General features: G+C 44.7%; 1 protein-coding gene across 3 annotated transcripts in view; it reads left to right on the top strand.

Annotated features, from left to right (window-relative positions):
- Positions 1-24,259, top strand: part of Snrk (SNF related kinase) — a 51,310-nt gene that overhangs the window by 12,259 nt on the left and 14,792 nt on the right. For 2 of the 3 annotated variants that reach the window (XM_041676852.1, XM_041676853.1), the window contains exons 2-3: positions 2,481-2,538; positions 5,833-6,526. In XM_041676852.1, coding sequence (XP_041532786.1) covers positions 5,938-6,526 — 589 coding nt within the window. In that variant the 5' untranslated portion in view covers positions 2,481-2,538; positions 5,833-5,937. The remainder of the gene's footprint in view (positions 1-2,480; positions 2,539-5,832; positions 6,527-24,259) is intronic. The other variant, XM_041676854.1, reaches the window with a different exon arrangement.

Here is a 24,259-nt window from a genome sequence, read left to right as displayed (position 1 = left end):
AGACAGGTTGCAGGTGAGTTTTTCCTTGTGTCAGGTTTGCATTTTCCAAACTTGATGAAGTAAAATATTCAGCTTGTTTTGGGGAGAGAAATATTTAAATAGTTAAAAACCCCTCTCTAACCCTGTTAATCATCATCTGTTGCTTTATGTATTTCTGCCAGTTTATTTTAAAAATTATGTCTGGCTCTGTACCTAGAGAACAACTCCACAGCTGTGCTGTCTTGATTACCAGAGGAGAGATACAGGTGATTGTTTTCTAAAACCAGATATTTTTTCATAATTGAAATCACGATATTAGAACAGAGGTGAGTGTGCAGACCAAGGGTCGAGTGGGGAACGGAGCTGCATGAACATGCGAGCACTTCAGCGAACAGTGCTGGGCTGCTGCTCCATGCAGCCCCCCTCACTCTGGAAGCTGAAGCTTTCCATACGTACAGCTATGCTGGAAGAGTCTGTTACTTTAAGATGGTGAAGTGATCAGGTGGTGGTGGTGCACACCTTTAATCCCAGCACTGGGAGGCAGAGGCAGGTGGATCTCTGTGAGTTCCAGGATAGGCTCCAAAGCTAGAGAGAAACCCTGTCTCGAAAAACCAAAAAAAAAAAAGGTGGCATGTGGGAGGCTGAGGCAGGAGGATCTTGAGTGGAGGCCAGCCTGGGCTACTAATGATACTAAATCAAAAATTGGGGCAGGGAAATCAAATACTTAGATTTTTAAAAAGGAATTTTATTGAAAATCAGATTTCAGTGTTAAGAGTTGTTATTTTCTGTATCTCAGGATTTTACAGCACTGTTTTTTCAGTTTTATGTGTTTGGAAAGCAAGAGAGGGCTACCAGTTCAGGGAGCTCTTTTCTTGGAGTCCACGAGCAGCCAGAAGGAACAGCAGGAGCACTGCAGCTCAGCACGCTGAACACTTGATCTAAACAGCCCTTAAAAGAGTTATTTGTATTGCCTTTAATTGTGTGCGTGTGAGTGCAGGTGCCACAGAGAGCGTGAGTTTCAGATGGTTTTGGAGTTACAGGTGGTTGTGAGCCATGTGATGTGAGTTGTTGGGAACTGAGCTGAGGGCCTCTGCAAGAACCGTAAGAGCCCTCAACTGCTGAGCCATCTCTCCAGCCCCTTCATAGCTTTTAAAGTTTGTGTGCTTGATTTAGTTTGGTTTGGGGGTGAAACAGTGGTATTTTATTCAAACCAGCCTGGCCTCAAACTCTCAATCCTTCTTCCTCTGCCTCTGAGCGCGGGTCTTACAGACAGGGCTGTGTTTGTTACTAACATTGTCTAGTGAGGAAATTAACTGCACAGAAAGGTCAGGTAACTTGCTGAGGGCCTGTGGCTTGTATTGGTGGTGGATTCATATTGGATGTATTTCAGAACCAGTGTTTAACCACTGACCACAATGCTGTTTGCCACAGAAACTGTGAATGGCTGTTGGAGACAGAAGCAGGCAAGGGTAGTGGGCGGAGCTGCCGTGTCCTACTTGGGGGGGAAGGGTCTGGAAGGGAGGCAGGCAGGGAGGCGGGCAGGCAAGCTGAGGCTTACCTGTCAGTAAGCCAGGGACTGCCCACAACTGTGAGGCCTTGCTCTTTGGTTTCACTCCAGCAGTAGACTTGCTTTTGCATCCAGATGTCATCTTTTGTGTCTGCTTCCCCACACCCTGGACTCTGTTCCAAGAGAACTTAAATGTGGGCTCACTGATTGCCCAGACATTACCTGTAGCCTGGGGTGTGGGCTGCGCTGGCTGCCCGGGGTATTTCGGCCTTTTGCTTATTTGTGTGGTATGAGCCCACCTTGGAAAGGACCCCTCACTGTGCTAGGAACTGGGGACAGTACAGCTGCTTTGCTCATAGTGATAGTTTTGTTTACTGTCTGGTAGCAGGCATGAAGGTGTTTCGTGTGCTACTTGTTTCAGGCAGCATAATGCATTTCTCCTTGCTTTGAAGAAGAGTGTCTTATGCAGGTTCCTCTCCTCAGCTGCTGCAGTGGGAGCTTGGTGAGCTTGTTTGGGGGCTGCTGGAGGTGGGGTAGACTTCATCGGCCGGCAAGAGAATCCTCGTCAGAGACGGCTCAGACACAGTCAGGATTCAGCAGATACCACCCAGAAAGTCTATAGAAAACGACTAGTATTCTGGTGTTCATTGCCACTATTTCCTTAGAACTGTGATTAAAGCTGGGGCTGGGAGGCTGGGGGACTGGGCCTGGGGTGCCGGCGTGGACCTGGGGGCTGACCTGGGGGCTGGGTGCCGGCGTGGACCTGGGGGCTGGGGCCTGGACTTACTGACAGAGAACTTGCTTAGCATGAGCTTCAGCCTCCAGGACTAGAAGGGAAAGGGGAAAATTGAATAGAGAGGAGAGAGACGAGGAAACTGGGTCACCGAGGACAGATTTGCTGCTTTTAGGTTTGTCATGTGTTAGAATATAGTTTTACTTTAAGCAAAATTGAAACATAGAATATACTGAAATCATTTTCTGTGTTTTCCTTTAGGAGAAAGAAGCAACTAACAAATAGTGGTAACAGAGTAATTTGGCATGCAGTTTGCAAGGTATGTCCTAGAGCCAGCGCAGACTCACCCACACCTCTCACTTTCAACAGGACCTCGGTTCCTGGCCTGGCAGGCACTGAGATCCTCAGCGATCAAATGACACTTTATTTGTTGTGTGTATATATGTACATGTTTGCTGTACGCATGTGTGAAGGCCAGAGCTCATCATTAGTGTCCTCTTGATCATGATCCAGCTGATCCCCCGAATTTAAACATTTATTCACTCTGTATGTGTGGATGCATTCCGTGACTGTCTCTTGTGAAGGTCAGAGGACAGTTTCTGGGAGTCTGTTTTTTATTTTTATCACGTGGGTTCTAAAGATAGAGCTCAGGTTGTCAAGCGAGAGCCTCCCCCCCCCCCCAGCCATCTCACTGGCCCTCCCCCACTTTCCTTTTTGAGACAGTCTCACTGCGCATGAGCACAGGATCCTCCTGCTTGTGCCCACACCTCCCCAGCCTTGCATGCTGAGGATACAAATGGAAGGCGCCGTGTCCAACTTCTGTGTGGGTGCTGGGGTTGTGGCAGGTCCTTCTGCTGTGTGCAAGCACTTCACCCACTGAGCCATTTCCGCAGCCCCAGGATTAACTTTAAAAATCCTCAGACTCATTTGTCTAATCTGATCTGTTTGCCACTTTCCAGGAATACGTCTAAACAGAAATAATAGCTGGAAAGGACAAAGATGAAAAGCATGGGGCAGGCAGCCCACAAAGTCTGTTGGAAGGTGAAAGTTGAATTTACAAAATTATGTGGCATATACATACATAGGTAGGAACAGCTGAAGTCGCAGAGTTAATTGAGGTTAAACAGATTCTTTAGCCTAATGTATATGAATTAAAATTTCTTTGGAGAACCTGCTGTCCAAATGCAGAAACACTTCAATTTAGATGTTCCTGTTTATGCTGGCCATTGAAATTATTAGTTCAGATGAGCCAGGCTAATACAGAGTACAGAAGAAATTGTCTCCTTTTCTAACGTATTTTTATTTACATACTAGTTTCTTTTTTAAAAAGGATTTTATGGGCTTAGAGATGGCATAGCAGTTAAGAGCACTGGTTGTTCTTCCAGAGGTCCTGAGTTCAATTCCAAGCAGCCATATGGTGGCTCACTACCATCTATAGTGGGATCCAGTGCCCTCTTCTGGCCTGCAGACATACATGCAGATAGAACACTCTTATACATAGAATATATAAATAAGTAATATTTTATTTTATTTTGTGTATGTGTCTGTCTGTTGGTCTCTCTCTCTCTTTCTCTCTCTCCCCCTCTCTCCCCCCCCTCTCTCTCTCCCCCTCTCTCCCTCTCTCTCTTTCCCTCTCTGTGTGCACGTGCGCACGCGCGTGTGCCTGTGCATGCTCTGGGTATAGGTGCCCATGAAGTCCAGAATAGGGTGTCAAATCCCCTTGAAACTGGAGCTAACACTTGTTTTGGGAATTGGGCCAAGGTCCTCTGCAAGAGCAGTAAGTACTCTTAACTGCTGAGCCATTTCCCAAGTTCCTATACTGGTTTATTATTTAAAAATCTTAGTAGAAACAGGACTAATTTGATTTGAGAACTAGTCAAACAGCACAACAGGTTGTTTTAGAGCATTGACAGATGTCAGATGCCCTGGAGTTGAAGAGAGCTCCTCCTTATCCTAGCCCTGCAGCCTAGGCAACTTACTTCATTTTTGTTGTTGTTCATTTTTGTTGTTGTTGTTTGTTTGTTTGTTTGTTTTGCTTCAAAATGGGGTGAGTAGTCTTTTTGCTAGGCAGTTATGAAAGCTGGGAAAGGATAGTGTAAAGCTTGGTGTGTGACTGGTGTGCAGTGCTCATCCAGAGTGGCAGTGTTGTGTGTGCTCACAGTGACTTCTAAACTTGGAACATGCTAGTGAATGTGTTATTGTTGGCCTGTTAAGTTTATTGATGTGGATTTTTGAGGTGGCCCTAAGTAAGTGGTTTGGGTAATTTTGGAAGCGATGACGATGTGGTAATGAGTCCATGCGTCTTGTTCACAATTGCATTTAAACTCCTGCTGTGTCAGTGTTCCAGCTGTAGCGTCACTCGAGTGGTCAGACCCATCAAGAGCGGCCTCGATGGCTGAGGGTGTAGCTCAGTGGCAGGAATGCCTGTCCAACCTTGGCGTTGATCTCCAGTATGGGCGTTGACATCTCAGTTATGTTGAAGTTTAGCTTTATTGCCATCTGTCACTTGTACATAGAGTTCCCTTGACTTCAGAGTGAGACCACCTGACCTTAGGTACCAGTGACACAATACAGGCTCACCTTTGCGAACGTGTGTGGTAGCATGTCAGTGAGTCTGGACTTTCCTTCTGATCCTGGAATAACTGACATGCAGGGAGTGGAGTGCTTGTGCTTTGATGCGTCACAGCCCCAGTGTGCCTGAGCTTTAGTTGAGGTTATGTGCATCTCCGTCACAGAACAGCACAGGTAGTGTGTCTGCTTCTATAGCACAGAGCTGGGAATGTGCGAAAGGGCAGCCCCAAAATAGTGTGTGCACACCCATAGGCCACAAGTTGATGGGCGGTCAGCACACTTCACAGGTTCTAGTACTCATTTCTAGAGTGGTTGTTCATTTTTTTTGTGATTCAAAGTGGTATTTTAAGTGGTATAATTTTATATATTTTTTTCCTGAGACAAGGTCAGTTAGTTATAAGAACATATTTCTATGTTAGAGGTTTATATTAGAAAGCCTGAAAATTTTAAGTATGATATGAAATATGGCTTCTAAAACCAAACCGTCTTTGAGACTTAAATGGTCTGTAAGAGTGCATGCCTGTGTGCCCTGGGAAGTGTGTGTGTGGGAGTTAGGAGACGCCCATGGTAATGAGCAAAAGTGTGAGTGGTCTCCAGTCAGAGCTGTTTAAGTCCTGCTAGGTCCAGGACTGTCGCATCCCTGCTGTCATGGAGCAGAGAGTAGCTTGGAAAACATTTTGGGAAATAAGTTGCATTGCAAATGTATTAAGGCAGTTTTGATTGCCCTCTTTGTATCAGTATTGATTTAGATTTGGGGAGATGGATAACGTGGGTCTTCAGGAACCTTTAGACACTTAGAGATTTCACTTGGAGATGCACAGAGGAGGCAGAAGAAGGCAGTGGTTTCAGTGAGAGGCTACTTTCTGTTGTGGAGTTGTGCTTACTTCTCAAGCTGTTCTGAATTGTATACTCTTTAAGTATACAGGTTTTTAATAATGACCCTGACTTGTTTTGTATCTCAATTGACTTAAGGCTTTCAAAATAAAACAAACAAATAATTAGAAAGAAAATCCATGTGTTCATTGTCTCTCTTGTTTTGCAGGTATCCGTTGCTATGTTGACAATGAAGGCCTTATTTCCAGCAGATACGCTTGTATGAGAAGACTCAAGTCAAGCACTTTAAGTATTTTCCCTTTGTCGTACCAGGATGGCAGGGTTCAAGCGAGGATATGATGGAAAAATTGCTGGATTATACGATCTGGATAAAACCTTGGGTCGAGGTCATTTTGCAGTGGTTAAACTTGCCAGGCATGTCTTTACAGGTGAAAAGGTGGCAGTGAAGGTGATTGACAAGACGAAGCTAGACACCCTAGCCACCGGTCATCTCTTCCAGGAAGTAAGGTGCATGAAGCTAGTGCAGCACCCGAACATCGTTCGTCTCTATGAAGTCATAGACACCCAGACCAAACTGTATCTTATTCTAGAACTTGGAGATGGAGGAGATATGTTTGACTACATCATGAAACATGAGGAAGGTCTTAATGAAGACTTGGCCAAGAAGTATTTTGCTCAGATAGTTCATGCTATATCTTACTGCCATAAACTCCATGTGGTTCACAGAGACTTAAAACCAGAGAATGTAGTCTTTTTTGAAAAACAAGGTCTTGTGAAGTTGACAGACTTTGGCTTCAGCAACAAATTTCAGCCAGGAAAGAAGCTCACTACAAGCTGTGGCTCTCTTGCATACTCTGCTCCAGAAATCCTGCTCGGCGATGAGTATGATGCCCCCGCAGTAGGTAGGTGCTCTGCCCAGGGCTGCCCGTCGGAGCTCTGCCAGCTGGTATTGGTTGAGTCAGTTGTTTATAACTGAAAGTAATTCAAAAGAGAATTTTGATGATATGTATTTTACTTAACATATTTGGTTTTATGAATCACATGGTATGTTCCTAAGCCAGCAGGCAGGTTATTTCAAACTTACGAGGGTAAATGTCTAAGAGTATTTTTAAACAAAGGTAATTAGACTCTTATTGAAGGAACCTCTCAGGGAACTCATTGTAGCTTTTTTCTTAAAGTCTATTCATTTCCTTCTGTCTTCTTAGGTTGTTTTCTGGCAGTGGCCCTGGCTGTCCTTTCCCTTTGACAGTCACGCCACACCCACACTGTGGTAATAAAGTGAATGCACAGTGTTCAAGAATTAGAAATTGGACTCAGGCTAGCTGACCTTGAGTGAGAAACTGACTGCCCTGCTGATTCTTCACTTGTAAAGTGGATTGCTTTCCGGTGCTGTTTTGTTTGCTTTCTCATTGTTCAGATGGGAACTTTGTCCCAGTGCCACAGGAGCAAAAAGGATAGAACAGGAAACTGCTGTGCCACATGCCTGTGGGGGGCGGTGGACAGCAGCCTAGCATCCCAGCTGCCCGTGCCTTCCCAGCATACATGTCCCTGTCTGTGGTGGAAGCGCTTGCTGCTTCTCAGGGGAGATCAGCTTTGTCCCCATGGGGGTCATACAAGAAATTGTTTTGGCTTGAAAGGACTTGTTGAACTGAAGGTGCTGTCAGCTTTAAATTTGATTTACTCTCAGAGAAGTTCTGATGTTACATGTACATGACATCAGACTTTATAGACTAGAGTGTTGCCGTGTGAACTACACACAGGAGATAAGTGACGACAACAGCACGCTGACATGTTAGATTGCCGATGTCATAGTAAAACACTGGCAAGACAGTCCTGTTAGACTGTTGTGTTCTGGAAAAGAAGGGACGGTGGTTGGCCTCTGCCTTCAGAGCCAACCAGGTTTCACTGCAATTTTTTGTTAGAGTATTTGAGCCGGAGATTTTGGTGAGTGAAACCATTTAAATCAGAAAATAAAGCCTGGTTGACATAGGCATGGATGTAAATATATAAGACACCTTCCTGCTTTCCACACCTAAAGTGAGGCTAAGTCAAGTGTGGTGAAAATCAGGAACTGTTACACAATTTAGAAGACTGTTTGGCAATACCCTGGTTAAGAAAAATATACACATCATGTGACCAAATAGCTCGTTAGCTCGTGTGTGTGTGTGTGTGTGTGTGTGCGCGCGCGCGCGCGCGCGCGCGTATGCACAGGGGGATGAAAAACGGGCCTGGTGGTGGTGGTGCACATCTTTAATCCAGCACTTGGGGGTCAGAGGCAGGCAGATCTCGGTGAGTTTGAGGCCAACCTGGTCTGCAGAGCAAGTTCTAGGGTAGTCAGAGCTACACAGAAACTCTGTTGGGGTGGGGTGGGGGTAGGAGTCTTTGGAACATAGCCTTGGCCCAAGCACATCCTCACCCTACTCAAGCATAAGATTACATTACTGTTGAATGAATTGTTTCAGTATTCCTACTGAATTTTGTAGGTTGGTTAAAAGGCAGCATGCATGTCTTAGTGATGGGTTTCCTTAAGTGTATTTAGGGCAGAAAGCAAACCAGTAAAGAACACGTGCAACACAAGCTCTGTGTATGTCTGAAGCATAGTGTGATGGCATGTGATGAGGGGCGGTGCATACACAGAGTGAACACAGGGAGATTATTGCCAGGAAGTTTGTGTTTCTGTTCTATTTGGTATTTGGCATTTCTACACCGATGTTCTGGTATTTTCATTGTGTGTTTTCTTCTTCTCTTCCCTCTCATCTTCCTCCCTTCCTTCTCCTCCTTCTATCCTAAATATTGCTTGATCATAGTGATTCTCCCATTGGCTTGATCATAGTGATTCTTACAGTGGTGACCTGAGTGTTCCCCGTGTGATTGATGTGTTTGTGTTTTGGGTGCTTGAAGAAACTTTATACATGAGATTGTTCATCCTGTGACCTGTCCCTTTGTAACCGCTGTCTCTTCCCAAAGGAATGATGCTGTTCCCACTCTGGTCTGTGGATTCTGTTGTGACCAGCTTCTGCTTTGTGCATGCTGTTTTGAAACCGTGAAGTTTGAATTACAAGTTTATTTCCCATGAAATAAACTAATATAAAAACAACTTGTTTGGTTATTCAGCTATACCTCAGTTCTGCTTAGTCACCTGTAGTTTAGTTATTGGTGTTTAGGTTCATACCCTTCCAGTAATATAAAGCTTTTATTTTCATATATAATCTGTGAGTCTGTTTTAAGGAGCTGAATTTAGTCTGTGGGTATTGCTGGAATATTTTAATCTACTTGATTTGTGTGTGTGTGTGTGTGTGTGTGTGTGTGTGTGTTCTCTTACATGTCCTCTTTCCTGGTTTTGTTAGGTTACCCAGGTTTCTTTCCCAGTTGTTTGCAGTCTGTGCAGTTGGTTTTTCTTCATTGGCTTTGCTCTCAGCACCCAGAGTTCTTGTGTCTGGAGTAGTTCTCTTCCCCTGCAGCTAGGACACATCAGTGGTGGGATTTGGAGTTGCTTCCGTTTGGCTGATGTTACTTTTACTTATTTTCATAACTGTCTTGACTTCCTGTCCTTCACTTGGATGATTGTTTCTCTTTTCATATTTCTTTGTTTTTTTCATCCTTTTATGGAGGATTTGCAAAATTTTTTAAATCTATCTAAAAATGTACTCATGTAGTAATTAGAGCGGCGGGGCTGCGTCCCCAGCACCCCGGCTGCCTGGCTAGCTTATGCCCAAAATAACAACACACAAACTGTATTCATTTAATCACTGCTTGGCCCATTTCTATCTAGCCTCTTCTAGGCTAATTCTCACATATTAATTTGGCCCATTTCTAATCATCTATGTTGCACCCCAAGGTGCGCTTACCGGGAAGATTCTAGCCTACGTCCATCCTGGGTTGGAGCTGAATCTGCCTCAGAGAGCAGAGCTCTCGCGTCGCGTCTCTCTGAGGCATCTGCTCCCGTGTAGTAATAAGGGCGGCGGGGCTGTGTCCCCAGCACCCCGGCTGCCTGCTCCGCTAGCTTATGCCCCGAAATAACAACACACAAACTGTATTCATTTAAACACTGCTTGGCCCATTCTCTTCTAGGCTAATTCTCACATATTAATTTAGCCCATTTCTAATCATCTGTGTGTAGCACCCCAAGGTGGGCTTACCGGGGAGATTCTAGCCTATGTCCATCCTGGGTCGGAGCTTCATCCCGGGAGCGGGGCATGGCGTCTCTCTGAGGCGTCTGCTCCCGAGAGGAGAGCTGCTGAGTCTGAGCTCACTTCCTCTTCCTCCCAGCGTTCTGTTCTGTTTACTCCTCCCACCTATCTCTAACCAATGAGAGCCAAGCAGTTTCTTTTTATTTAACCAATGACCTTCCTCCATCACTCCCGAGAGGAGAGCTGTGGAGTCTGAGCTCACTTCCTCTTCCTCCCAGCATTCTGTTCTGTTTACTCCTCCCACCTATCTTCTAACCAATGAGGGCCTGTAGTCCCTAGGACTGGAGTGCTGTGTTTGAGACCAGCCTGAGCTGTAGTCAGCACAACTTTCAGGATTGGTTTCCTGTGCCCTCCTGACTCGATGTCTTTGTTAGGTGTTCTGATTGGCTCTGCTGTAATCCTGCTATTGACCACACTCTGGGCCCAAGTTTGTCCCCATATGTCAGCAGGTCTGTGAGGCCCTTACTACTCCCTAGTGGAGACCCTGCATGGCCAGTCCCTAGGCTCTGTTACCGCCTGCAGCTCCTGACACCGAAGCCCTGCAGACATTGACATAATTGCTTCAGTGCTTCCTCTTCTGGAGAGGCCCAGAATGCCTTGCTCTGTGCTGAGGCTGCTGTCCCATGGGGACATTTGGCCTTAGTTCCTGGCTGCCTCTGCTGTGGGAGAAAGAGTATTTAAGGTGCTGTCTACTTTGGGAACCTGCCCTCGGGGAATTTCTACAATGCTGGCTGCCTTGGGAAAATGGGGAGAAAGGGTGAGCCCGGGACCTTTGCTCACATGTTTTCCCACATGCTGGTTTTAGTTGTATTTTAGTTCAGGAGTTGTTTACATAGGCGTACTAGATCAGCTTCTAAAGCTGGGATCTCTCTTCCGCTTTGAGAAATGAAAGCGCTGGTGTTTATTTCATAGTTGACTCGTCTTTGTGTTAAAAAGTGTAGCTTAATTGGTAGAGCACTTGCCCAACATGCACAAGGCCCTGGTTTCAACCCCTAGTGCTACGTAAAACTGGATATTGTCCTGACCAGGTGCTCTGAAATCCCAGGACTCATGAGATGAAAGTGGGTTTCAGAAGTTAAAGGTCATAACCTCTGCACCCCATATTTCTCTTCCTATCACTGTGGACACGGGGGAGGCCAAAACTTCAGAATCATTTTCAGAACAGACAGGCAGCAACCGTTTTAACTCAGAAATGAGTATAGGTGCAGATGGACTTGTCTTCATTTGGGTCACGTGCTCAAAACAGTGACCCCACACATGCACCTTTTGTTGAGATGGGTTTGGTATGTAGTCCAGGCTGACCTCCAGCTCAGAATTTTCCTGCCTCAGCTTTCTGAGTGTGAGGTTGTAAGAGAGGGTCTGTGCTTTCTGTTGTTGGTTCTTAAAAACTATCTATGTGTGAAATGTAAGCCTTTGACAAAGAAAAGCTGGCTTGTAAAGTCTCTGTTTTTTTAAATGAAGTGTCCTGTAGCCCAGGCTGGCTCTAGACTGACTTATGTAGCTGAGGATAGCCTTGCAAGAGGTCTCTTACTTCTTTGAGTGGTGTGGTTGCTGTCGCTCAGTCAGCCGCTCACCTGTCTGTGCTGGCTGTGGTTGAGCTTGAGCAAGAGCAGGTGCGGAGCTTCTTTACAGCTAGTGTGTCTTCACCAGCCTTTTCCTTTCTCACTCCCTTCTTCCTTTGCTGCACACACCTGTAGAATTCCCTTGGGTTTTAAAACACAGATTTACCCAGGTTTTATTGGTAAGATTTTTGTTTTTGTTGCTTTTAAATTATGACTAAGGATTAGAAAGATAGCTCAATTGGCAAAATGGCTAGAAGACCTGAGTTCCATCCCCAGAATCCACATTTTTAAAAGTCAGATGTGTTAGTGTGTGCGCTAAGGGGTTGGAGACAGGCGGATCCCTGAGGCCAGCCTAGTCTCCTTGGTGACTCTGGGTCAGTGAGAGCCTTGTCTGAGAAGGAATAAGCACAGTGCCCGCACCCGAGGAGCAGCACCCGAGGAGCAGCACCCGAGGCTGCCCTCTGCCTCCACACGGACATTTCTACCTGCTGCACAAGTGCACACAGATACATCCTGTGTTTTATAATGTCCCTAAAATGTAACTTAGAATCATGTTAGCCTCTGAAACTTGAGGCAGAAACGGTAGTAAGACAGCTTTTGTGGCTCCGTGTCTAGAGACTTGAGAGTAGAAGTCCTCTCCTGGAGCCAAGGCAGTGGGCATGTTTCTGTGGTGGTGAAAATAAAGGAGGGCTAGTGGAGACACTGAATACAGAAGGTGAAGGGGTTTGGGTGTTTTGCCTGTGCGCATGTCTGCCACATGTGTACAGTGCCTGTGGAAGCCAGAAGAGGGCATCGAAAAACCTGGGATTAGAATTGCAGATGGTTATGGACCAATGAATGTATGGGCACCGGGAATTGAACCCAGGTCCTCTGAAAGTACAACCAGTGTTCTTAACCACTGCACCATCTCTCTACCTCCACCCCTTTTCTTACTGTAGTTTAAATTACCCAGCTGTGATTTGGGTAGGAGATGCTGAGGGAAATTTGCACCAAGACAAAGCTGTTCCTAAAGAGGTCAGCAACCAGTCTGCATGTGGTGTCATGGACTTGGAAGAAGTGGTCAGCACGTCAGATGTATGTTTTTAAACTCATTTGGTTTTATTAACTAAGTTTATATGCACCAGCCCTTCACTGGATCTTGAAATATTTGCTAAGATTCAAAAGACCCACCATGGGCTGAGAGCTCAGTAGATGGAGGGAAGGCCCAGATGGTATGGTCCGTCACTGTGTACCAGGGTGGGATTCTGTCTAGAGGACTGACATTGGTGGGACAGATTCTTAGAAGACAAGGAGTCCATCAGAACACCAGGATCAGTGGTGTAAACAAAGCACATTAAGTGTAAGTCAGCTCCACCCTGGTGTTCCCTTTTTGGTTTGGGGCTTTTAGTGATTCTCTGCTTTTCAGGTACTTCGCAAAAGAGCCTTTCTGTTAAAGAACACCATTTGCTAACTGTGTGGCTGTCACAGGGAGGCATTGAGGTGTTGGCTTGCTTTCTGCTTCATCTGAGGACATGTCTCAATCTGCAGTCAGCCCTTGCAAATGTACTTTCAGTTAGCACGGTGGAACCAGCCAAACCGATGACTCCATGAGGGGGCAGAGTCCCAGTTACTAATCAGTCTTAATTTTGTGCTCAGTGGGTACTTTGCTGTTTGTCCAATACAGGCAGAACTGTTATCGAATTATAAGAAAATAATACAAATTGCTACGACTGACTATCTAACTTCAATATCAAAATGATAACATGAATTAGGGGAGTTGGAGTTAACTGTTAGAGAATTTGAGTAGCCTATGGCTAACCTTTGACTCTCTAGCATTGTTAAGGGAGGGAGAGAAAGCCATCATGTGGTTCAGGGGCTGCCGCAGATGGGGTGAGGATGCTCAGACTCCTAAAGTGTCAGTCACTCTGTTCATTGGAGACCTGCTTATATAACTTCCTTCTCCTTTTCTTTCCTTTTTAAAAGCAGAATCTCACCCCGTAGTCCAGGCTGGTATTTGTACTTCTGTCCTCCTGCTCAGTCTCCAGTGCTGAATTCTAAGTGTGCAACACCACACCATGCTCATACCTTTTGAGTTGGCCTTAATTTACCAGGGTACCAGGAGCTGAAAAACAAGAAACAACAAATAAAACCCATAGTTCTTGGTAACTAAAATGGACAAACCACATTTTTTGTTTGTTTTGTTCATGGCTGTCATTTAGAATCTCTTACAGATTTTCAGTTATTTTACATAAAATGCTAGCAAGCCGAATGTTTCCCTGTTTACAGCTTCCGGCTGGTAGGTGGTGTGGAGACCCTGAGGAGAGTTTCCTGTTGGCATCAGGTGATGGGCAGGAGTTGGGAGGAGTGCAGTGCTCAAGGACCTCCCAGGCCTCACTCTGATGGCATCTTGGTGCACAGCCTGGTGAATATATGTGTCTGCCTGTGGCCCTTTAGTGGGGGACTGTGGCCCACGAGGGTTCCTCTGCATCTGCATCCATAGTCGGACTTTCTTTGGGAAAGGCTTTCTCGGCCTTTAGCTTAGGCTTGTTCCCAGCCAGCTCTTCAAACTTAAATCTACCAGTTTCTATTAATCTACATTTTGCTATGTAGGTTCTACCTCTCTCACACTCTACATCTGATTTGTTCAGCATCTCTCTGGCGTCTCTCCACCTCTCTTCCCGTCCCGCCTATTCTCTCCTGCCTAGGTGTTGGCCATTCAGCTCTATTAAACCAATCAGAAGGTACCTTTCACACAGTGTGATCAAATATCCTGCAACATTTCCCCTTTTGTCTACATAAAAAGGAAAGGTTTTACCTCCAACATAGTAAAACTGTTTACAATAAGAACAATTGTCAGATAAGAATTCTATTTACAATGTCTAGTCCATTGATATTTGGCAAATTTGGAGTAAATACTCTATTTATTCTACCTTGATGAATCCAACTTTTTATACCTAACCCACGTTCTATCATAGTTTGTATTACCTTCCTAAAAATATCTTTTTAGACCATAAAACATTTTTTTAGAGAAGTAATTTAAGTTTTTATGTCTCTAAACTTACACATTTTACTTCTCTTTTGTGAATTTCTTTTCTGAATTTGGTAAAAAACCTGTGACTATAACTATTTAGACTTCAATCCCATCAGAGACCAAAGAAGGATATACTATTACCTGAGTGACCAGGAGGTACAGAACAAACAACTTCCAAAATTATAGAACTGATAGAGACAGCTGGCTGCCTGGACAGTCACCCAAGGTTCCTCTGCAAGGATGGGGCGTCCATCTTGAGCCTACAGGCCGAGACTCTCTGACTGACATTTTTGTGAAGCAGGAATTCTTTAAGGACTGCCCTGCCTTATCTTGGCAAAATATGACAGTCACCTTCTTCTGTGTCCTGCTGCCCAGTTTGGACAGCACACTGTCAGCAGTTGAGTAAAGGGCAGGTTCTTGCCCAGTGGCTGACTTTGCCACAATAAAAGCAAACTCTGTATGTAGGTTCTTTGATGCCCCTAATTCTTTTTTGAAGTAAATTGTTGCTTCTAGGGACAGATTTGTCTCACTGTCAGGAAAAGCCATGTGTTATTAAAACATCTTAAATGCCATATTCTTTAGGTCTCTTAAGTGTTTGGAGACCTTCTATCTAAAATATATCTGTTTGATCATGAAAACATACCTAACATGGCCACAGATTTAATTGTTATAGATGACTAACTACTAATGTGCATTTCTTATTATCCTAAATAACTTTCAAGGATTAGAACTTTACATTAGATTTTTAATTGAGTGGCATAGGTATAATGCTTTAAAGAGTAGAAACATATATGCAGTATGTTCTAACAAAAATAACCTTAAACTTGTATCAATATATAAAAATACCTTAAACAAGAGTAGAAACATATATGCAGTATGTTCTAACAAAAAAATCTTAAATTTGTATCATATATAAAAATCCATACCAATGTAAAATATTTGAGATTAATAGTTGATTTTGAATTTAAAAGTAGATTTAAAAATCTACCCTTTTATTCTATCATTCCTATACCCACCCCCCATTTTCTTCTTAGAAAGAGATCCCTAAATCTAACCTTTGCTTAGTTTTTATTCCCTGACCGTGACCAGAAACAACTTGAAACTATCTCCTCCCCAAACAAGGGCAAACATTCCCTGAACAACCAGAAATCACCCACCCCACCTCTTGGGAATGTGGGCATTATATTCTTAAAATTACTTGTTGTTGTCTGGGGATGATGACGTCTTTAGGGAACCCTGAGAAAACTGAGATAATGGTCAAGTCCTGGGAGAGCTAGCTGTATCATTTTCTGTTCAGTCTCTGTGTGATGGGGAAGTGTAGAGCTCATGTCCCGATTGGCATAGTCCGTGAGACTGACAACTTTGAAGCTGTTCTAGGTGCATATTTTTGAGGAAACTGCAGCAGAGGCATTATGAGGCTGGGTCACCTGGGCTGCTTGTCTTCACTGGTGTCTGGGCTTTTTTTCTGAAAACATACAAGCTTCTAGAGGTAGCATACATGTCCGCACTAACACAGATATAGAATGTGCAGTGTATACAGGTCAACTAAAGATAAGTCTTTGTTCTGTGTTTGATCGGGGAAGAGGCATCTGTCAACTTTGTAAGTCTGTTTGGACTGAATAACCAGACTGTAATATAACTTTCCAGCCATGCTGTATGAAAGGATGGCATGTAATAAATCATGAGGACGCTAGTTAATAAGATTTGTCCTGTCTCACTCAGCCTCTGAGCTGTCCCCATGTCAAGGGATCAGCTCACATGCCACCTGTCTTGTAGTCTTTCCTGGTCTCTTCCTTCATGTCTTCAGCCAAGATTTTCTGGTGGTCTCCCCTGATCAAATCTGATCTTTATTAATTTTGAAGGAATTCATAGCTCTTTATTTCCTGTGAAAGCAAAGTTATAACCTCTCCCCCCATGCCACACATTTTTCTGATTTCCACTTTGAAGTTAAGACATTCTTGAAATATATAGACTGATTTAACTCAGAAGTTTTTCCCACAGTCCAATATCTCTCAGCAGCTGGCGTGTTTTTGTTCATTAGCATTTAAAAATTTCAGTCAACAAGGCACCTTCCAGGGTCCAGACCCCTGTGTATTTCTCATCCTTACATGGCTTCTTTTTATAATACTTTATTCTTTCTTTAAAGATTTCCTTTATTATTTTAAATTATTTATTTTTCTATCTGTGCCCATATTCTTTTCTTTCTTCAGCATCTAAGCTCATTTCTAAGCATGAGCTGTTTAGGCACTCTGCCCCCTTTAGGTTCATGGGCACTGGTTGCCGCCACACCTAACCGTCCTAGCTGGATCTAGCCATCCCAACTCTGGGAAGTTGCTGAACCTTCTTACCAGAGTCCCTGTGAGCCACAGCCACCTGTCATGCTTGTGGAGAGGCCCAGGCTGTGACTGTGGTGCTGGCTGGTGTGACTTCTTCTGTGAGGTCATGCCAAGTGTTGGAATACCAAATGTAGTCAGACTGGGACTGCCAGCTCCCCAATAATGACACAGATTTATTATTAACTATGAGAGCTTGGCCTTTAGCTTAGGCATGTTCCCAGCTATCTCCTATAACTTAAATTAACCTGTTTCTATTAATCTATATTTTGCCACATGGATTTTACCTTTTTTCCATTCTGTATGTTCGACTTGTTTTGCATCTCTCTCCACTCTCTTCTTCCCAAAGTTCTTCTCTTTCATCAGAAGTGCTGCCTATTACTTTCTGCCTAGCTGTTGACCATTTAACATCTTACTAACACAGTCAGAAGGTGTCCTTCACACAGTGTGATCAAATATCCTGAAAAAGCTGACTGTAAGGATAGTTTATTTGGGGGATAAGGGATGACAGACCCCCTTGGTTTGCAGTCTGTCAAATGAATTCTAGTTCAACTAAGGGTTTGTATATGAAGATTTAAGGGGAAGGTGTGCATTAATGTATACTTGGCCTTTCTGAGCAGATGAAAAGGACCTCGTTAACTTATGTAATGGGCATAGTAGAAGAGAACATTTAATCTTACAATTGATCGTAGTATTCAGGATGTAGTATAAAGCTTTAGTGATGAAGACTGTGAAGGAAAACACAGTGACAGAAGAGAGTGGAGCGTCCATAAACAACACGACACACACATAGTCAGCTGCTTCCCAGGAAGAAAGGTGTCAGTCAGTGGAGAAAGATAATTTCTCAGTATGGTTGCAGACACCGTCTGTGTAAGCTCAGCTCGGCTCAGAGGCCAAATGTCAACCTAGAGAACTCCTAGAAGGAACATGGAGATGTGTGCAGGCTCAGCTTAGCTAGAGGTGTTTAGATGTCACAACAAAAAGCATGAGTAAGAGAAAAAGTCACTTATCTATTAAAGAACTTGTTTCCAAAATGTATCAGACACTCTCAGCCCAGTTGGGCATGGTGTCTGAAGCAGGGGACCATGAGCTAGAGGCCAGTCTGGGCTATACAGGAACATTTTGGCTCAAAACTATGACAGTAATAAAAGGCAGCCTAACAAAAATGGCTAAAGGCACCACCACCTTTAATCCCAGCACTTGGGAGGCAAAGCAGACGGGTCTGAGTTCAAGGCCAGACTGGTCTACAGAGTGAGTTCTAGTATAGCCAGAGCTACACAGAGAAACCCCCAGAGTTGATGCCAGGCGAACACACCTAGGCACTCTGTTCCATTGCCACTCAGGACATTCAAGCTGAAAACCACACCTATTAGGATGGCTGTCATTTTTTAAACTGAGAATAGCAAGAACTGACAGGGATACTCATATTGTAAGTTCAGTTGAATGGGACAACCCAAACTCATTTTTGGTGGAACCATAGAATCAAGGTACCTCTTTGGAAATGGCGGCCTGTTTCATTAAGAGTCCACACCCACCTAGCACGGCACTCTTGACGGCCAATTTTGCGTGCCCCACAGAAATGGCAGCCTGCTTCATGCTTTTGAAAGGGCAGTTTTGTGTGCTTCGGTTGTGTTGCAGTGCACTGTGGGGGTTTGAAGTCACTGTGTGACGACAGCGTTCTGCAGCGGTTCCTCCCTGGAGAGCATCCACACTGACACGCCGTGAAAGGCATGTGCCCATGCCCTTGGCTCATGCTTTTTACTTCCATGAATATCGGCACCTTAGACTTTGGAGATCAGTTCTACAACGACATTGAGTGGTAGCTAGATATTTTCCCCTAGGGCTCGTAAAAGGGACGTAGTCATCAAAGATTTAGATTTTTTTTAATTAATTAATTAATTTATTTATACAGTATCCTGCCTGCAGGCCAGAAGAGGGCACCAGATTTCATTATAGGTGATTGTGAGCCACCATGTGGTTGCTGGGAATTGAACTCAACACCTCTAGAAGAGCAGTCAGTGCTTTTAACCGCTGAGCCATCTCTCCAGCCCTCAAAGATCTAATTTTGTAAGGTATGAATTTGTAACTAATTGATTCTTCACCATAGTCTTTAGGAGTACCGTGAGGAGTTGTTCTGATGAGTTAAAGAATTGGAGGTGATCAGGCGTTCGGGTGGACTTTGTCCGGTGATGTACCTGGGTGGCCTGTGTTTGCTCTAACTTTGCTGTCTCCTTTGAAGAAGGGGAACGAAAGTAGTCAGAACAGCCACCAGCACTACCTGACTCCTTCCTGGTTCATGAGCATGGGATCAGTTCCCTCCACATGGTAGTATCACACACACACACATACATACAAAGATGGTCCATTATCCTGGATTTAAAAAATGTTTTATATAACAGCTACATATTTTTGTAGAAAATAGCTGTTTTTCTCATCTGAGTTTTCTTAATCTTTGAAGCAATTACTTGCTTTAAAAATTGAAATAATTCTTATTTCTCTTGTTATAGAGAAATTGATCTGTGAGTCCCTTGAAGGGATCCTACAGATTGCCCCATCACAAGTAGAGACTCCCCGTCTCCAAGAACACAGACTATGTTGAGGCTGCCTTCTTTACCCCTTTCATTTCTGTAGAGATTGTCACCCGCACCCCCAGTTCTGCTCTGTAGCCAGGGGCAGCTGATCTCACCAAGAACTTACCAGAGAAGTGGTGGAAGGAAGGATTAGGCTCAGAAAGCTGGATAAGTTGGGTGAGATGACTCTTGCCCTGGCAGGCGTGTTCCTCTTGTGAAACCATACTAAAAGCAATAACTTAGCTGTGGTTTTGTTTTTGTTTTAGGCCTAGCAATCTCATCTCATTTTATGGAGTTGTTTCCTGACAGCAGTAGGTTGTAAAGTGGGGTGAGGGGATGCTGAGTTGGTATCTGCTGCCTGCCTGGAGTAGGGGTGTGTATGTGTGTATGTATGTGTGTGCGTGAGTGTGCGTTGTGTGTGTGTGCATGTGCACGTGTGTGTGTGCACGCGCATGTGCTCACAATGTGGCTGATAACTCTTTGGCTTCTTGAACTTTTCCATTTTACTTGAGCAAACAAGTTTGCACAAGGCAGTAAGCAGCTGACTACAGCAAACTTCACCCTCCTCCATCTGCTGCAGACTTCTTAGACTCCTTCTCTTTGGTGTTTTTTGGAGGTTAGGAATAGGTACTGCCTGCCCCTGCAGTCTGGGACTACCTTTCCCACAGTATTTGCAGAACTGTCTTGTCCATGGTCTTAGGTTCACCCCAGTAGCAGGCTCAGCTAGGTGCAGGGGATGTGTCCTATATTCAGAGCCCTCAGCACAGTGGTAGAAAACTGTAATGGCAAGCCACAGCTGAGATTTCCTGGTGCTAGGTCTCCAGGCTGGAGGGCAGTGTGAGGGACCTCAGGGAAGATGGGGGAGCACTTTGAGAATTTAAGCAGGTAGCAGACTTGTTGAGTAGTGGTCAGTGCTGTTTGCTAAGCTTAGACCCAGGTAGAAGTGCCGTGAGTGAGGCCGGGCTGCAGATGGGGACAGTTTGGGGCAAAGTCCTTAGCTTAGCTCAGGTGGCACTGATTTTTAGCTTCGAGGAGCATTTCGGTGCATTCAGGTCTTGCTGGAAAGGAGATATGGAGAAGCAGGCTGGAATGGACACATTCCTTTTGGCTCTGTTTTCCCCTGAAACCATCTTCAGACCAGAGAATGGCCGAAACTAAGGGGACAGAGACAGATTATTGACTTTGTGAAGAGCCTGTCTGGGTTCCTCCACCCTCTTTGACTTTGCCTTTGGTGCTAGGGATCAAACCCAGGGCTTTGCATATGCCTGGTACCTTACCCCTGAGCTGCGGCCCTGACTCAGTTTAACTCTTAGCAATCTGTTGAAATAACCCGATAGTCGATGTGTGCGCTAGCCCTGGTATCCTTGGGACTAACCACAAACCTTGTTTGGAGTAGGAAAGAGTCTTCAGTAACCAGCACTCCAGGTGATTTTGGATGCAGACCAGTAGTTCTTGCTGGGTAAATAGGAATTCAGTGTGGTAAATCACAGGCAGGTAGGGTGCAGATTATCATACGAGAAACAAGGGACCTGGCATTTATCGTAGGCCCCCAGGATCCACACAGTTCCGAAAAGAGCCCTGGGTGTCTTTGACGCTCTCGGCTGCTGTGGGGGTGGTGTGGGTGCTGCTGTCTCACTGACAGTGGTGTAGACCATTCTGGTTCTGTTGACTTATTGACTCGTGACTGATTCTGTTAAAAGAAAGCTTGAGAAAAATAGAGGTTTCTACCTGAAACCTTCCATTCTTCCCATTTTTATTACTTTCTAGTCTTTATTTTAGATATGATTTTTAAAAAAATTAGTGTGTTCTTTTGTTCTTGTTTTCATTTTGATCTTTTGGTAGCCTGCCTAAAAAAGTCTTTCTAATATAAACTCTACACCAGCCTGAGAATCAGCATCCTTTATCTGTGTTGTGACTGATAGTCCTACTGTGTGCATAGCAGGGAGACTTCAGGACTCATTTGGAAATTGTATTTCTAGTTCTCCTTAGAGCAGCCAGTGGGACTCCCATCCTCTGTAACATCAGACTAAGACCTGTCCACTTTTCATGTGTTACCATGAATTGAAAGTTTTTTTCTATTTACTAAATGAACATTTATTTTTCCATGTTTATTAGCCAAGAGCCTTTATAGCTGGATCTGAAGTCAAAATGTTCCTTGAAGTAGTAATATCTTTAGGTTTGGTTGGTTGGATGTTTGCTATTTGACAAATCTGCACAAAATCCCACTAGTGAGTCCTTTCTGTGTCTGGCCCTGGATGGTGGGTCCTTGAGTGCCAACCCCTCAGCTCAGGCTGCCATCTGCATCTTGATAGTGTAGATGTATAAAAATTTTTAATGAAAAACATAAAATAGTACTGAAATGAATTTTTATTAAGATAATGTCACTTCCCTCCCCAACTTGTGAGAGGTGATTTTCCTGGTGTCATCCTTAGTGGCCTTCACTCCAGACGTCTGCTCCTGGGAACCTTTGTATTCTGTCATCTCTGTAGGTCGTGGTTTCAGGGCGAGCTCCTCACAGTGGTGGAGCTCAGAGCAGAGGGAGTAAGCCTAAAAGCAGGGCCAGGTGTACTCCTTGAAGGCCTGCTCCTACTGACTTAACTTTTGCCAGACTTAACCTCCTAAAGGTGCCACAGCCTTTAAAATAGCACTATAAGCTAAGGACCAAGTGCTCAAAACATGAGCCAGTGGGGGACGGTACAGATTGAAGCCTTAGGACTTCTCCTGGCTTCCCAAGGCTCATGACCATCTCTAACGTGAAATGTGCTCAGTCCCTAAACTCTAGTTCAGGTCCCTTTGAGACTAATGTCTCTTAGCTGTGAACTCTGTATAATAAAAAAGGAAGTAAAATCTTTTCAGTGTGCAGTTGTTCAGAGTGAACACTCCCCTTCCAAAAGGGGGACTAGGAGGAGAGGAAGGAGAGATTGGACCAAAGACTGAAACCCAGCAGGCCAAACATATCTGATAGCACCATGTCTGCAGCTGGAGCAGGTGAGTTCCTTCTTATAGCCCTGCCATTTGCAACACTCATGGGCTCTGTGCTGGGTATTTTATGTCAGCTTGACACAAACTGAAGTCATCAGAGAGGAGGGAACCTCAGTTAAGAAAATGCCTTCATAAGATAAGCTGTATGCAAGCTTTTAGGCATTTTCTTAATTTGTGGTTGATGGGGATGGGTCCAGCCCATTGTGGGTTGTGCCATCCCTGGGCTGGTGGCCCTGGGTTCTATAAGAAAGGAGACTGAACAAGCTGGAAAAACAAGCCAGTAAGCAACACCCTTCCCTGGTCTCTGTATCAGCTCCTGACTCCAGGTTCCTGCCCTGTTTGAGTTCCTGTCTTAGGGTTTCTATTGATGTGAAGAGACACTATGATCATGGCAACTCTTATAAAGAAATTATGTAATTGGGGTGGTTCACTTACAGTTTCAGAGGTTCAGTCCATTATCATCATGACAGGGAAAATGGTGGCATGCAGGCAGACATGGTGCTGGAGGAGAAGCTGAGGGTCCTTCATCTTGCAGGCAACAGGAAGTTAATGGAGACACTGGACAGTATCTTCAACCCTGAAGATGGCACCATTAGCTGGGGACCCAGTGTTCAAGCCATGACAGGCTCTGGTTTCTGAGCCATTGTCAGCCCGCCTCATCACTGCAGAGCCTTCCTTACTGTCCTCCTTCACCAGGCCCATCCGTTGGCTTTTCTTCCTCTTGTTGCCTATGTGCCTGGCTTTCCTTGGTGAAATGAGAGCCCTGTGAAGACAAGAGTCACTCATCTCTGCACTACTGTGCCTGGGACGGTGCCGCTGTTGCTGAGTGCGGGCAGCTCGGTTCCTTGGACATTTGTGTTAAACACTTAGCGAGGCTTCAGTGTTTATCTTTCACTGCCCACAGCAGTTTCGTGGGGAGATAGATTATGTCACACATTTTTTCTATGTGTGGTGTGCGTGTGTGTATGTGTGTACACACGCACGCACGCACGCACGCACATACATATATGTGGAGGCTCAAGGTTGATGTCCAGAATTACCTATGATTGCTCTTCCATTTTAATCAATGAAGCAGTGTCTCTCAATCAGACCCACGTGCCCTGATATGACCACTCACTAGACAACTTCTTATGGGGATGCGGTCTCCACTTTCCAAGGGTAGATACAGGCAGGCTGTCATGCCCATTTTGACATATATATGGGTTCTGGAAACACTCCAGTCTTAATGCTTTCAGAGTAAGCATTTAATCACTGAAGCATCTTTCCAACCTGTAATAATAGGAGTGGCGGGGCTACATCCCCAGCACCCCGGCCGCCTGCTAGCTTATGCCCCGAAATAATTACACAGACACTGTATTCTTTTAAACACTGCTTGGCCCATTAGCTCTAGCCCTTACTGGCTAATTCTGATATCCCGATCCACCCATCTCTAATAAACTGTGTAGCACCGGTCTTACGGGGAAAGATTCAGCATGTCTGACCTGGCGGCTTGCTTCATGGCGTGCATCTGCCTCAGAGAGCAGAGCTATCGCGTCTGCTCGGGAGAGGGGAGCATGGCATCTCTCAGCTCACTTCCTCTTCCTCCCAGGATTCTGCTCTGTTTACTCCACCCACCTATGTTCTAACCTATCAGGGCAAGCAGTTTCTTTATTTAATTAACCAATGACCTTCCTCCATCACCAACCCAAATCCACACATTTTAAAATCACTTGGGAATATTCTGCATTTGTTTCATGGCCTGTTTTTTGACATTGTTTGTTTTGTTATGAGGTGGGTTCTTTCTCAGGCTGATCTCAGCTTGTGATCCTTATACCTGCCCCAGCCATGAGCGCTGGTATATTAGGTGGGTGCCACTAAGCCTGGCAAGTAGCCTGTTTTTATGATTTTCCTTTGACCCTTATATTGCCAAAAGTAAAAGTAAAATCATTCAAGGATAAAGAGAGAAGAAAAACAAATCTGGGATAGAAATCCAGCCTCAGTGTCCACAG

This window comes from Microtus oregoni, unplaced genomic scaffold (assembly GCF_018167655.1).
Source record: "Microtus oregoni isolate MIOR12 unplaced genomic scaffold, Mior012 000028F_ref0000031, whole genome shotgun sequence".
Lineage (NCBI taxonomy): Eukaryota > Metazoa > Chordata > Mammalia > Rodentia > Cricetidae > Microtus > Microtus oregoni.
This window is presented reverse-complemented; position numbering and strand designations above follow the sequence as displayed.